Genomic DNA, 10,398 nt, shown 5'->3' on the forward strand with positions numbered 1-10,398 from the left:
TTAACTGTTTAATTTTCTTTAAAGGCACTTATTTGTGGAGTTACTCAGAACTTATTTGATCAAATTGAACGTGAATGCATTATATTATGAACACTTTGACACACTCATTTGGACTTGATTAAATCTATCAAAGACTTGTTTTTCACCACCAAACGTGACCCTTTCAGCAAAATTTCCATGCCGCAAACTAAAAAAGTGACTTTTTTAACTTGAATCTTACAATTCAACCTGCGTTTTTCCTTAAAACCAAATAGTTTGGTCAAAAAGACCAGAGTGGTTCAGACGAGTGGCAAAAAAAGAAGAAAAAAAAATCGAAATTCTGTACGTGCAGTGAGCTGGGCGCTACTCTGCTGCCCTCTAGCGTTGATTAAAGGAACAGCTTGGTTGCAGTTTGCAAATAGTGTAAAGGCATCAAGACTACCTTGTTGGGAAAAAAGTACAACACACCACATAGTCTATTCCAGTTTATTTCCTCATCAGAAAACGCAACACAATAAAATTAAGAAGGAGAACATAGGACAGAATATGCGCCACGCTATGCTAGGGTGTAAGTAACTCAAACTGATATAAGGTTAAATAATTCTTTGCTTTAAAAAGGTACAGAAAGATATTTGCTTCTTCCACTTCTCAGCACTCCAAAACAATAACAAAACAAAAGAAATGCCACAACAAAGATCTGCATACGTTTTCTTTCTTCTCCTTTGAGTGGCGCTGCAAATCTCCGCATGGGAGGAAGAGCTTCGGGAGGACAAGGACGACGAGCGGGACCGTCTGGCGAGATGCTCGTCTTTCTTGTCGACGCTGACGGAAACGCATCCTTGTGCAAACGCGACATGGTCCCGTCGCCGATTAAGAGCGACGACGCCACAAAGTCTCTTGAGTGATCATGTTTGAATTTGCTACGAGAAATGTGTCCATTCGTCGGCGTCACCGTAGTCCGTTCAACGATTCGGGTCGCTTTTCAAAAGATTGACACATTTTGTCTGATCTCTCGTAAATGTCAACGGCATCTACGAGGTTGACAGACACCAACAATTTATTTTTTTTGTAGGCCCAATCACGGCAGCTCGGCATGACAAATTACCAGGGCGACCTTGACATGCTAACTTTAGCCCGGGTTGCGAGCGTCAATTTCAGGAAGAAAAGATTCAATGCACGCTCCGAAACAAGCAAAACACCCCCACAATCCCAAAAAGTACAAAGCACACCCCGTCGATTAATTGTAGCCACAAAACACAACCTCAAAAAGAAAAAAAATCAAATAAATTAACAAAAGCCTTGCGGTAGGTCAAGTGATGACTTGGGGTGCTCAGCCGCCATATGAGGGTGAGGAAAAAAAAATTATAATTCAGTCATACTAACCCCCCGCTGCGTACGAGGGGGAACCACGTACCGAGCATCGTGCGCCGGGAGAGGAAGAGGAGGCTCTCGCACGTGCGCCGCCAATAGCCTTGTGTTCTCCTGGAGTCCATGCGAGTACAAGTCCAGCTCAGAAAATGGTGGGCAACATGATGCCGCTCGCCAAACAAGTGAAGAAGAGAAGGAGGAGGAAGAAAGGCGGGTGGGTTTGACCTGAGAGAGAAGACGGCGAAAGTTCCTGTGGCGGGTGGGGTTTGGGTAGGGCAGGGGGGGGTCAGTTAAGGCTGCACAAGAGTGAACGACATCCGGGTCCAAAGTGGCACCGCCGCCTCCTCCTCCTCCTCCTCCTCTTTTTTTCCTTCTGGCCTCAGCGGCCCATCAGGAGCACTCCTCGCCGATGCGCTGGCAGGAGCGGCCCACCTTGCGCTCCAGCTTGACCATCTTGAGGATGGCCTCCTGCCGCCCGCGGCCCAGGTGGTCAAAGAGGCAGTCGTGCTGCTCGGGCAGCCGGTGCAGCATGCAGAACACGTAGCCTGCAAAACAGAGCCACGCCTGTCAAAGGCACGTCTGGAGGACAGCCATGTTTTTTTTTTTTTTTGGTGACCACGCGTGTACGCACCACAGCGACACGAGCCCAGTTCCTGCTGCACCAGCTCCAGTTTGCTTTGGCAGCTGTAGCAGCGCCGGCGGTTCTTCTGTTTGGGCGTGTCGGCCGCCTCATCCTCGCCGCCTTCGCCGCCGCCATCTTCTTCTTCGCCTTCCGGCCGCGGCCGCTTCTCCGGCGTGGCCTCGCTTTCCGAGGGCGAGGCTGTGAACGCGGCGGAAGAGAAGAGAGGTGGGATTAAGCGTGGTTTGGCGGGGGAGGGCGGGCCAGAGGAGGAGAGCGTACCTGATTCTCGAGGACGTTTTGCCGCCGTGCGCAGCGTACCCTGCGCCGTCGCTGTCGACGCACCTGAAAGTTGGAGAGAAGACATGTATTGGACGCAGGCGAGGTTTCAAATCCGGTATCGACTGCACGCTTACCCTCTCTGGAGGCGGCGAACAACGGCGAGGCTTCCTCGGCGGCCGGCGGCTCCGCAGCGGTGGGCGTGGACAGAGACGGCGAGAGCGACGACGATATAGATGGACTCTTGTTGGCGGTGCTGTTGGCGACGGCAGCTGCGGCGGTCTCGCCGCCACCGCCGCCGCTCGTGAAGACGGCCGAGCGGCTGTCCTCGCCCGGCTGCTTCTTCTGGATGTCTGCAGCGGGCAAGCCGGGAAGAAAGACCAACTTATTCTTGAGCTTTCCATTTTCACAATCATTGACGGAATGGAATACTTTTGAAGATGCTTTGGTGATGCTGCCGTTCTGATAAGTCCACGGAACAAAGACTTTTTAAAGCTCTTCGACTAGTCCCTACCATTCTGTTTTGCTGCACGAGAAGAGCTTGCATGAACTTACCGGCAAAACACTTGGAACACAGATTCATGGTCTTACTGGACCTGCACACACAAAACACATCCATTGTGAGTGAGTGGTCATAGGTGCTCAGTTCGCCTCACTCAAGTTTTTTTTCCCCCAAAGAGTGATTGGCCTCTTTTGGAGTCTCAGCGTGCCTGAAAACATTTTCCATTTTAGGGGTGCTGGTGTTCATAGAGCAAAATTAGAAGTGATTTAAGAAAGTAAGGAAGTCAACTGGAGGTCCTGCTTGCAACCGCTAGAGGGCACACTCGCGCTGTTTCTGGTGGGATTGATATGATATGCTACCATGCAATTAGAACGTTTACAGCTTTTTTTTGAAGGCATTATCATCATTTAAAAGCTGGTTGATTCCCACACACAATTTGAATTATTCATAAAAGCGTATCAAAGGATCAAAGTACTGCTTGGTGACGTAGGCAGGCCGTGAATCATATCCGGTATGCAACCTTCATCGTTTTTGACGTGACACATCAAAAAGCAATGACATTAAGGCAAACAAAGATCCATACAACCTCACCCTCAAATCAAGTGATCATCTTTCTTCCCAAATACAAAGGACAAGTTCGTTGTGTGAGCAGCAACAGGCCGGGCTGCCTTTAAAAGGAACCTGCTGCTGCTGCTGCTTCTGCTGCCAATAAATCATCTTCAACATGGGCACGTCGCCTCGCAAACGTCACCCAACAGCGTCCACACACCGAGCGGTGCCGAAAAGTTCGACAACGGCTGACATTGGCAGGCAGGCAGGCAGGAGGTTGATTTATTGGGCAACTTCCCAACCCCCCACCGCCGGCCTGCTTCAACGCAACAACAACAATGGGCGACTCGAGTCGCTAGCAAAGATTTCATCGAAGCTCTTTCGTCTCATTGCGAGGCGGCCGAGTGGGCCAAACTTACCCCCAAAAGCCGCATGGACACCGGGGAGGGAGGCCGGGTGGCTTGCTTCTCTCGCTGGTGTCGCCCATAGCGGCCGGCCGCAAGAGGCTACGCGAGGACGGGGATTGGTCTGCGGCCTGCTCACTCGCCGGAGCTTACCCAAAAACAAAAAAAGAAAGGGGAAAAAGCCGAAAAAGCGCCGCGGACGGGCACAAAATGCCCTCACCCCGTTGAACGATCCCGGAGGGAAGTGTGAAAAAGCGAAATACGGGGCTCTGGTGGAAGAGCAAGAATTGAAAGGCACTCGATGCGATCAGCTGGACGTGTGGATGTTAGACACGACCAACAAGAGGGGGAGAGGGGGTGGGGGTATCCGCGTTCAACCAAAATCCGTCGAAAAACTCGCCAGCCTTCCGTTGAGGTGGACAAAAGGCGACTAAAAGAGCCCGTTGTAGCCGTGGGAGGACGTTCGGAGAGAGCAGATAAATCGACACGGCGACGAGCCGGCCCAGGCGTCCGGGGACAACCCCTCCCCGTCGACGCGTCCACGGGCTCAACCCAGCTGGGCCGGAAACGCGACCAGCAGCACCAAAAATGTCAACAGTGGATAACAAGAGCAAAAAAGGCGACTATAAATGAGCAAATATCTGACAAGGCCACGTTTGTTGCCACGATTGACTCCAAATGTTTGCATTGCTAGATGAGCTTGAGCATCCAAAACCGAGGAGATCCCAAACTTGGGCAAAGTGACACAACTGTAGTATCATTTCCAAAACGCACAAAAGCGTTCAGATGATTGACTTTCTGCTCTCAAACTTGACAAGAATGCAAGAAACGAGTAACATTAGTTGCAATAAATATTATTTGACACTCAGGAGGATGACAACAACTAACGCTCCCCTCCTTCAATAAATCTGCTTTGGAGAGCGTCCTTATGGAACATCAACGGACGCTGGTGAGTGGTGAACAGTGACAGGAAAGCAAACATCAAACAAGCGTGTTTCCATCAGAGCCATACAGCAGAAGAAAGGCCTCTCTTCACATACAATGACAAAACAGTCAAATGGGACAGACACAACCTCAAAAATTGCATTGTAAAAAATCTCAGTGTTGTTAATAAATAGGCAAGTGGACTGCATCAAACAAATATGTGCAACGATTAACCGAATAGCAATTAGCGAATTGATCAATTCATCCATTTTCCAAAAGCTGTTATGGCCCAAACCAGAAACTGAATCAAAATCTATTAAATTTGTGCATTTTTGGCATTGCCAAGTTATGGCCTACTTTGTAATCATTCTTTTATCAGATGAAGTCAAATAATTCAACAGATTCATTACTAGAAATTGTTTGGAGTGACCCTCGTTGAGAACAAACGATGCAGAACAAATATTTACATAGTAACCGTTGCACTCTCTTTTCAACACGCGCAGCCAACTTCATTGAACCTTCTGGGAGCTCCAGTTCTTTGTCAGTCAAAAGACCCAAGATGCAAGCTTCATTTCTGCAACTTGAGTCCAGTAAAGTGCCAATAGCAGCTGCTCATGTGTTTGTCAAGTTGGCCGTTTTGGCGCAAATGATTTGGTGCGAGCCCCTGGGCCCCAACCGCCTGATTCAATTTATTGCTTTCCTTAGCAGCAGCGTGTGCAACATTTTTGGCACGGGGTTGAATCTGCAAATGCGTCAGTGCGTGATGAAGTTCCGTTTTGCATACAAACTGCGTTGCAAAAATAGCCGCCTGCTTTCTTCAAAATAGATCACATTTGTTAGGAAGTCGGAGGTGAGCCGGAGTCTACAAAGTCACAAAAAACGTATCAAACGAGTCAGGAAGACTGGAGGCTTGAAAAGGTGCGTGGAGGCGATGAAAGAGCAGCACGAGTTACGACGACGACGGCGGCGGCGGCTGTGCAAAAACGGCAGTCCTCCCAAACGCCTCCAGCAGGGGGCGCGGCGGCGACAGTGTTAGCGGTGATTAGCCTGCGAGGAAGCCAAAGACATGTTGGAGGGCAGCAGGCTGTGCGTGCGCGACGGCCGCTGAGGTCGCGGCGGCTGCGTCGAGGAAGCGGCCGAATCCGAACCGTCCGGGCCCGACCCAGCGCCGGTTTCTTTCACGTCCGTGTCCGACTGGGCCGGACATTCAAAGTGGACGCAGTGGAAGACCTGAGGAGGACAATATCGGAAAGTCATTGGGCTGGCGACTTCACTTGAAAATTTTCGGCATCGGCAAAGTGCGTTCACCTCGTTGGCGGTGTTGTCCGTGCCCACGATCCGGACAAAAGAGGCTGGCTGCTTATCGAACTTGAGGCTCTGCCAGGACCTGCCGCACAAGGAGGTCAGCGTCAGCGAGCGCGCAAAAGCCACCAAAGTCCGTCTGCGCTCTCGCCGCCATCCGTGGCCTCACCGACACGTCACTCGGGTGCGGTCCACCACCTTGGTCCACTGCTGCTGATTGGTGGACACCTCGATGTAGTAACTGTACGAGCGCTCGTCGCAGTCCCACAGCAAAAGCCTGAACGCAAAGTCAAAGCACAATAGATGGAGCTCAACTTTTTCGGATTCATTCTTCCAAATGGAAGTCACCTTAAGGAGCTGACGCAGTAGGGCTGAGCCAGCTGGATGACGATGGCGCCCGAGCCCAGCTGGTGGCAGGTGTAACCCGAGTCCCAGTCGTAGTTGCGCGTGTCGCCGTTGAGCAAAGCGTTGCGACTGCGACTCACGCCCTCGATCACGCTGGCGCACGCCGCCACCGTGGCCACGTTCTCGCTGGGGACTGCGCTCGCGGCAGAGGAGGGGACGTGAAGCGCAGGACGTGACACCTGACGCATTTTCAGGGTGACTCACCCAGCAGTCCTTGCTCCAGGGTGAAGGTCCGGTTGGTGAACATGCACTCGAAGGCCACCAGATGGAAGACCTTGTTGACCGTGTTGTGCGTTCCCACGATGCGAACATACCTGCCGCAAAATACGTTACTAAACCAGAAGCGAGTGCAGCGGCCGCAGCAGAGATGGGCTTGCCTGCACACTCTGGGCGTGAAGAAGAGATTCTGCCAAGAGCGGCACAAATACTTGGAATGGTCCACCACGCGAACCCAGTCCAGCTCGTCCATGGAAACTTCGATGTAGTAGGAATACGAGCTGCCGTCACAACAAAACAACTTGCTGAAACTTGAGATGTCTTCACGGAGCAACTTATTCCTCACACAGGCGTCCTCACCGGCTGTCTCTGTCCCACAGCAGCAGCCGCACGTGGTTGATGATGGACGGCTGTCCCAGTTTGACCTGGATGCCGGCCCGCCCGTCCTCCTCGATGGGGTGCCTGGAGAAGCCATGGTCCAGGTCGTAGTTTTGCGTGTCCCCGTCCAGCAGCGCCGACTTCAGCTCGCCCTTTGTCACCTGAGCACCGTGCTTCATGGTGGCGATGTTCTCCTCCGGTACTGTAAGACAACAAGAGCCCTGGCAACTCAGTCAAGGAACTCCAAGATCCAAGACAGCTAATTCATATTCAGCCCGCATGCTTTACACACGTCACAAGAACAAGTGCACTGACGGAGCATGCCGCGGAAGTTGAGGTCCATGTTGCGGCTCTCCGTGCGCAGCTTGATGGCGTCCAGCAGGTGGTCGGGGCTAAGGAGGCCCGAGGGCCGCACCACGTTCAGCATCTCCGTCAGCGTCATGAGCGGCAGCCGCACGGCCGCCATCACCTCCCGCGTCTCACCGCTCTCGCCGCGTTGCCGGCACCAGCGGCACAGCGCTTGGAAGATCTCCCGCTCGCTGGCGGCAAACGAGTCGCGCCGCACCACTGTCAGCAGCGCCGTCTGTCGAGGCGGAAGAAGCGTCAGTCCCTGGCGGCGGCCTACCCCGTCTCCTCTCTCACCTTGGAGAGCGCCAAGAAGCCGTCCGAGTTGAGGATGTCGGGCGCGTGCTTGTCCATGTAGGAGCAGCAGGCGGCGCCCAGCGCGCTCAGCGAGTAGAGGCTTGCCACGTCGAAGACCAGGCAGACGTTGCCCGTGTGCAGGACGGTGCGCAGGAAGTCTGAAGTGGAATCCTCCAGCGGCTGCAGCCCGTAGCGGTGGGCCAGGCCCAGGAAGTCCAGCAGCACCTCCTCGCGGGCAGAACTGAGGCTGGCGCGGCCCGTGTACAAGTAGCGCAGCAGCATGGAGAAGGCCTCCGCCCGCGTCTCCTCCAGGCTCACTTCCGCCTGCGGCTGGGACTCCTTCATGCCGCCGTACAACAGCGCCCTGCATATAGACGATTTTTTGTCTGGGCATCAACTCCCACACAAAGACCACAAGTGCTCATGTTTCTTTTCGATACCTGAAATAGTGACAGCGTGCGGCCAGGATGACGCGATGCGCCGGGAAGCGTTTGCCCTCCACGATGAAGGTGACATCGCTGTAGTCTTCGCCCAGCGCCAGCGCGCCCAGCTGCTCCGACAGCAAGTGGATGTGGTCGATCTCAGACACGGAGGCCGGCGGCCGCAGGGGTTGGCTGTTGTTGCTCATGCCGGTGACCGCCTGCCGATGGTGAAGCAGAAGCTAAGGGGGAACGAAACAGCAAGCAAGCCAAGCTGCTTCCATTTTAGTCATTCATTTGAGTTGCTTAAGAAGCGTTCAGTGGCCTTCGTAGTTCAAAGCTGATCTGCACTTCTTAGACTAACCCATTTCTACATTATCTGTATAGAAAAATATCTCTTCCTAATCTTTTCGTGGATTTTAATCATTGCATATTTGATGCCAGGGGGAAATAAAGCAAATCCAAGATGTGGACGAAAACAAAATCGGTTTTGACAGCATTGACGTCACCGTTAGCTTTTCCTCAAAGCAAAGTGGGCTCATCGATTAAAATCAGATTCTTGTGGAAACGAAGCGGTGATTTAATGTGGAGCCCACATTGCTCGGCTTGGCTTTAAATATAAATGCGATTGATGAAGGAGCTGAAGAATGTGTCTCTTAACGGATATTTGACAGGCCGACGATCTGACGTGCGCCTAAAACCCTTTCCCGCCCATTCCCGTGGGTTTGACTCACCAAGCAGTTCGCAGTCAAACTCCCGGGGTCCTCAAGTCGCTTCGAAAAGGACAAATCGGAAAAAAAAACGTTTGCTTAGTCTCCCTGTTTAAAAAAGAAAAGCCTCGAAACTAGCAAGGGATCCAGCATCACAGCAGCATAAGCACTTCCGGGTCAGGAGCAACTACTTCCGGTTCACAAGTGTATCGTCCAGAATATTTTGAGACCGTTAACAACAAAAATAATCTTTTTTGTTTACTCTTCTTTTTATTTCTTACTAAGTAAATGTACCTTGTATAATATTAATGTATTGGCATGCCATCACATACAATGTATCTGTTTATATCAAAATACTAATAAAGTTTCAAGAGAAAAAAAAATTGTCATTGTAGGCTCAACAAAATAAATACCCTCAAATAAATTATCTGAATAAACGAGGATGCTGAAGAAAATACTTTAGTCATCCTGAATGAGCAATAGCTGCCTTAGTGGGGGGACACTGAATCAAATGTTGATTGAGTGAGTTGACTGGCGTTGTTTGATTATCTGAAGCCGTGTTTTGTGCTGCTTAAACAAGCTGGTTCTGCGGTCAGGCTTGATCTTGAACCTTCAAAAGCGACTTCAAGTGGTCGCTCATTAGTTTTCGACTATGGTTCTTCCGGACCCAGTGGACTGGCGGTTTGGGGAGAAGGCTGGGCGAGGGCGGTTCGCTGAACCTGGCGCCGGCGTAGACTTTCTCGCTGTCATCAAGGTGTTCGGGCACGCGTTCTTTGAGGCGATCAGTTGCATTTGTAGCTTTGTGGTGCTCCAAACGAGGTTTATTGCAAAGGTCGTTCCTGCCGGGGTTGGGAGCGCGTCGGCAGGAGTGCCCGTAGAGGACGGTGCCATTGAGTTGCTCGTGTTTCAGAAGCATGTGGGCCGCCAGACACACTGGTGCCACTGGTTCTCGCTCCAGGCGATCACATTTGGACCTCAGCAGCTAACAGAAAGAAAAAACAACAACTCTGTCGCATGGGCTTTACTTTCTGGACGTGGACTGGACACCTCTGGTGACCTCTCGTGGCCATCTCTGGTGACCAGTCCCGGGTCAGCGATGAGCGCCACCTTCACACCCTAATAACATGACCGAGATGGGCGTGCCAAGTGGTCTTTACCTCTTTCTTGCTGATGATGGCTGATGCCCGGCAGGGCTGCTCCGAAACACTGCTCTGCTGCTGTTCCTGCTGGGTCTTGTGGTCAGACAAGCAAGAGATTCTCGGCGGGTTCTTCTTCTTCCTCCTCCTCCTCCCCCTCCTCCCGTTCGTCGTTTTCTTCTTTTTCTTCAGTTTCGTCGCCCCACTGGCATCTCCTTTACCGGTCGCTGCCGCCGGGTTCTTGTCGGCGTCGCCAGGCTGAGTTTGGTCATTGCGCGTCCAGTCTATCATTGTCAGCAACTGCTCGGGAACTTCATCCAGTCGTCCGGCGCTTCCGCTATCGTGACGTCACGGATTAACGGCAGTTGACAAAGCCACAGAAATCAAGAAATTGATGGAATTCAAAGTTATTTCAATGTCTTTGGCATTCTTGATATTCAACTCTGACCTGATGAATACCTTTAAGTCTGGGAGAAAAAAAAACGTTCATACGGTACCACAAAAACTGCATTAATAAAAACTACGAAACCCGTTTTCACTTCCGCGTTACCTTTCAAAATTAAAGT

At 51.7% G+C, this 10,398-nt stretch overlaps 3 protein-coding genes across 5 annotated transcripts; all 3 read right to left on the reverse strand.

Moving 5' to 3' along the window:
* Positions 1-451: 451 nt before the first annotated feature.
* LOC125990455 (AN1-type zinc finger protein 3) lies at positions 452-4,262 on the reverse strand. The gene is made up of 6 exons (XM_049757670.2): positions 3,716-4,262; positions 2,801-2,841; positions 2,383-2,598; positions 2,249-2,311; positions 1,979-2,167; positions 452-1,892 (listed from the first exon to the last, which is right to left on the reverse strand). The coding sequence occupies exons 1-6, from the start codon at positions 3,781-3,783 to the stop codon at positions 1,738-1,740; spliced, it is 732 nt and encodes a 243-aa protein (XP_049613627.1). The 5' UTR covers positions 3,784-4,262; the 3' UTR covers positions 452-1,737.
* A 276-nt stretch (positions 4,263-4,538) lies between these two features.
* On the reverse strand, positions 4,539-8,884 carry btbd9 (BTB (POZ) domain containing 9). 3 transcript variants are annotated; one of them, XM_049757574.1, is made up of 11 exons: positions 8,721-8,884; positions 8,008-8,207; positions 7,568-7,931; positions 7,241-7,508; positions 6,908-7,127; positions 6,709-6,828; positions 6,536-6,645; positions 6,275-6,464; positions 6,096-6,203; positions 5,933-6,011; positions 4,539-5,854 (listed from the first exon to the last, which is right to left on the reverse strand). In XM_049757574.1, the coding sequence occupies exons 2-11, from the start codon at positions 8,193-8,195 to the stop codon at positions 5,657-5,659; spliced, it is 1,845 nt and encodes a 614-aa protein (XP_049613531.1). In that variant the 5' UTR covers positions 8,196-8,207; positions 8,721-8,884; the 3' UTR covers positions 4,539-5,656. The 3 variants fall into 3 exon arrangements, with proteins under 3 accessions (XP_049613531.1, XP_049613529.1, XP_049613530.1); XM_049757572.1 differs by having other exon boundaries at positions 6,536-6,828; XM_049757573.1 differs by having other exon boundaries at positions 6,536-6,828; positions 8,008-8,228; positions 8,721-8,880.
* Positions 8,885-8,944: 60 nt separating this feature from the next.
* LOC125990457 (proline-rich nuclear receptor coactivator 1) lies at positions 8,945-10,284 on the reverse strand. The gene is made up of 2 exons (XM_049757673.2): positions 9,854-10,284; positions 8,945-9,678 (listed from the first exon to the last, which is right to left on the reverse strand). Exons 1-2 carry the CDS (start codon positions 10,121-10,123, stop codon positions 9,289-9,291), a joined length of 660 nt encoding a protein of 219 aa, XP_049613630.1. The 5' UTR covers positions 10,124-10,284; the 3' UTR covers positions 8,945-9,288.
* Between the last annotated feature and the right edge of the window lie 114 nt (positions 10,285-10,398).

The sequence above is a fragment of the Syngnathus scovelli genome, chromosome 20 (genome assembly GCF_024217435.2).
Source record: "Syngnathus scovelli strain Florida chromosome 20, RoL_Ssco_1.2, whole genome shotgun sequence".
Lineage (NCBI taxonomy): Eukaryota > Metazoa > Chordata > Actinopteri > Syngnathiformes > Syngnathidae > Syngnathus > Syngnathus scovelli.

Bases quoted from the DNA above. Each gene is read 5' to 3' on its own strand.
- LOC125990457 (XM_049757673.2), bottom strand. From the start codon at position 10,123: ATGATAGACTGGACGCGCAATGACCAAACTCAGCCTGGCGACGCCGAC. The intron at 9,679-9,853 runs GTAAAGACCACT...TCTTTCTGTTAG, and splicing joins CCATCATCAGCAAGAAAGAG to CTGCTGAGGTCCAAATGTGA.
- LOC125990455 (XM_049757670.2), bottom strand. From the start codon at position 3,783: ATGGGCGACACCAGCGAGAGAAGCAAGCCACCCGGCCTCCCTCCCCGG. The intron at 2,599-2,800 runs GTAAGTTCATGC...TGCCCGCTGCAG, and splicing joins GTGTTCCAAGTGTTTTGCCG to ACATCCAGAAGAAGCAGCCG. The intron at 1,893-1,978 runs GTGCGTACACGC...TCTGTTTTGCAG, and splicing joins ACTGGGCTCGTGTCGCTGTG to GCTACGTGTTCTGCATGCTG.
- btbd9 (XM_049757572.1), bottom strand. From the start codon at position 8,195: ATGAGCAACAACAGCCAACCCCTGCGGCCGCCGGCCTCCGTGTCTGAG. The intron at 6,465-6,535 runs GTGAGTCACCCT...CCGCGAGCGCAG, and splicing joins CCTGGAGCAAGGACTGCTGG to TCCCCAGCGAGAACGTGGCC. The intron at 5,855-5,932 runs GTGAACGCACTT...TGTCCTCCTCAG, and splicing joins CGGACAACACCGCCAACGAG to GTCTTCCACTGCGTCCACTT.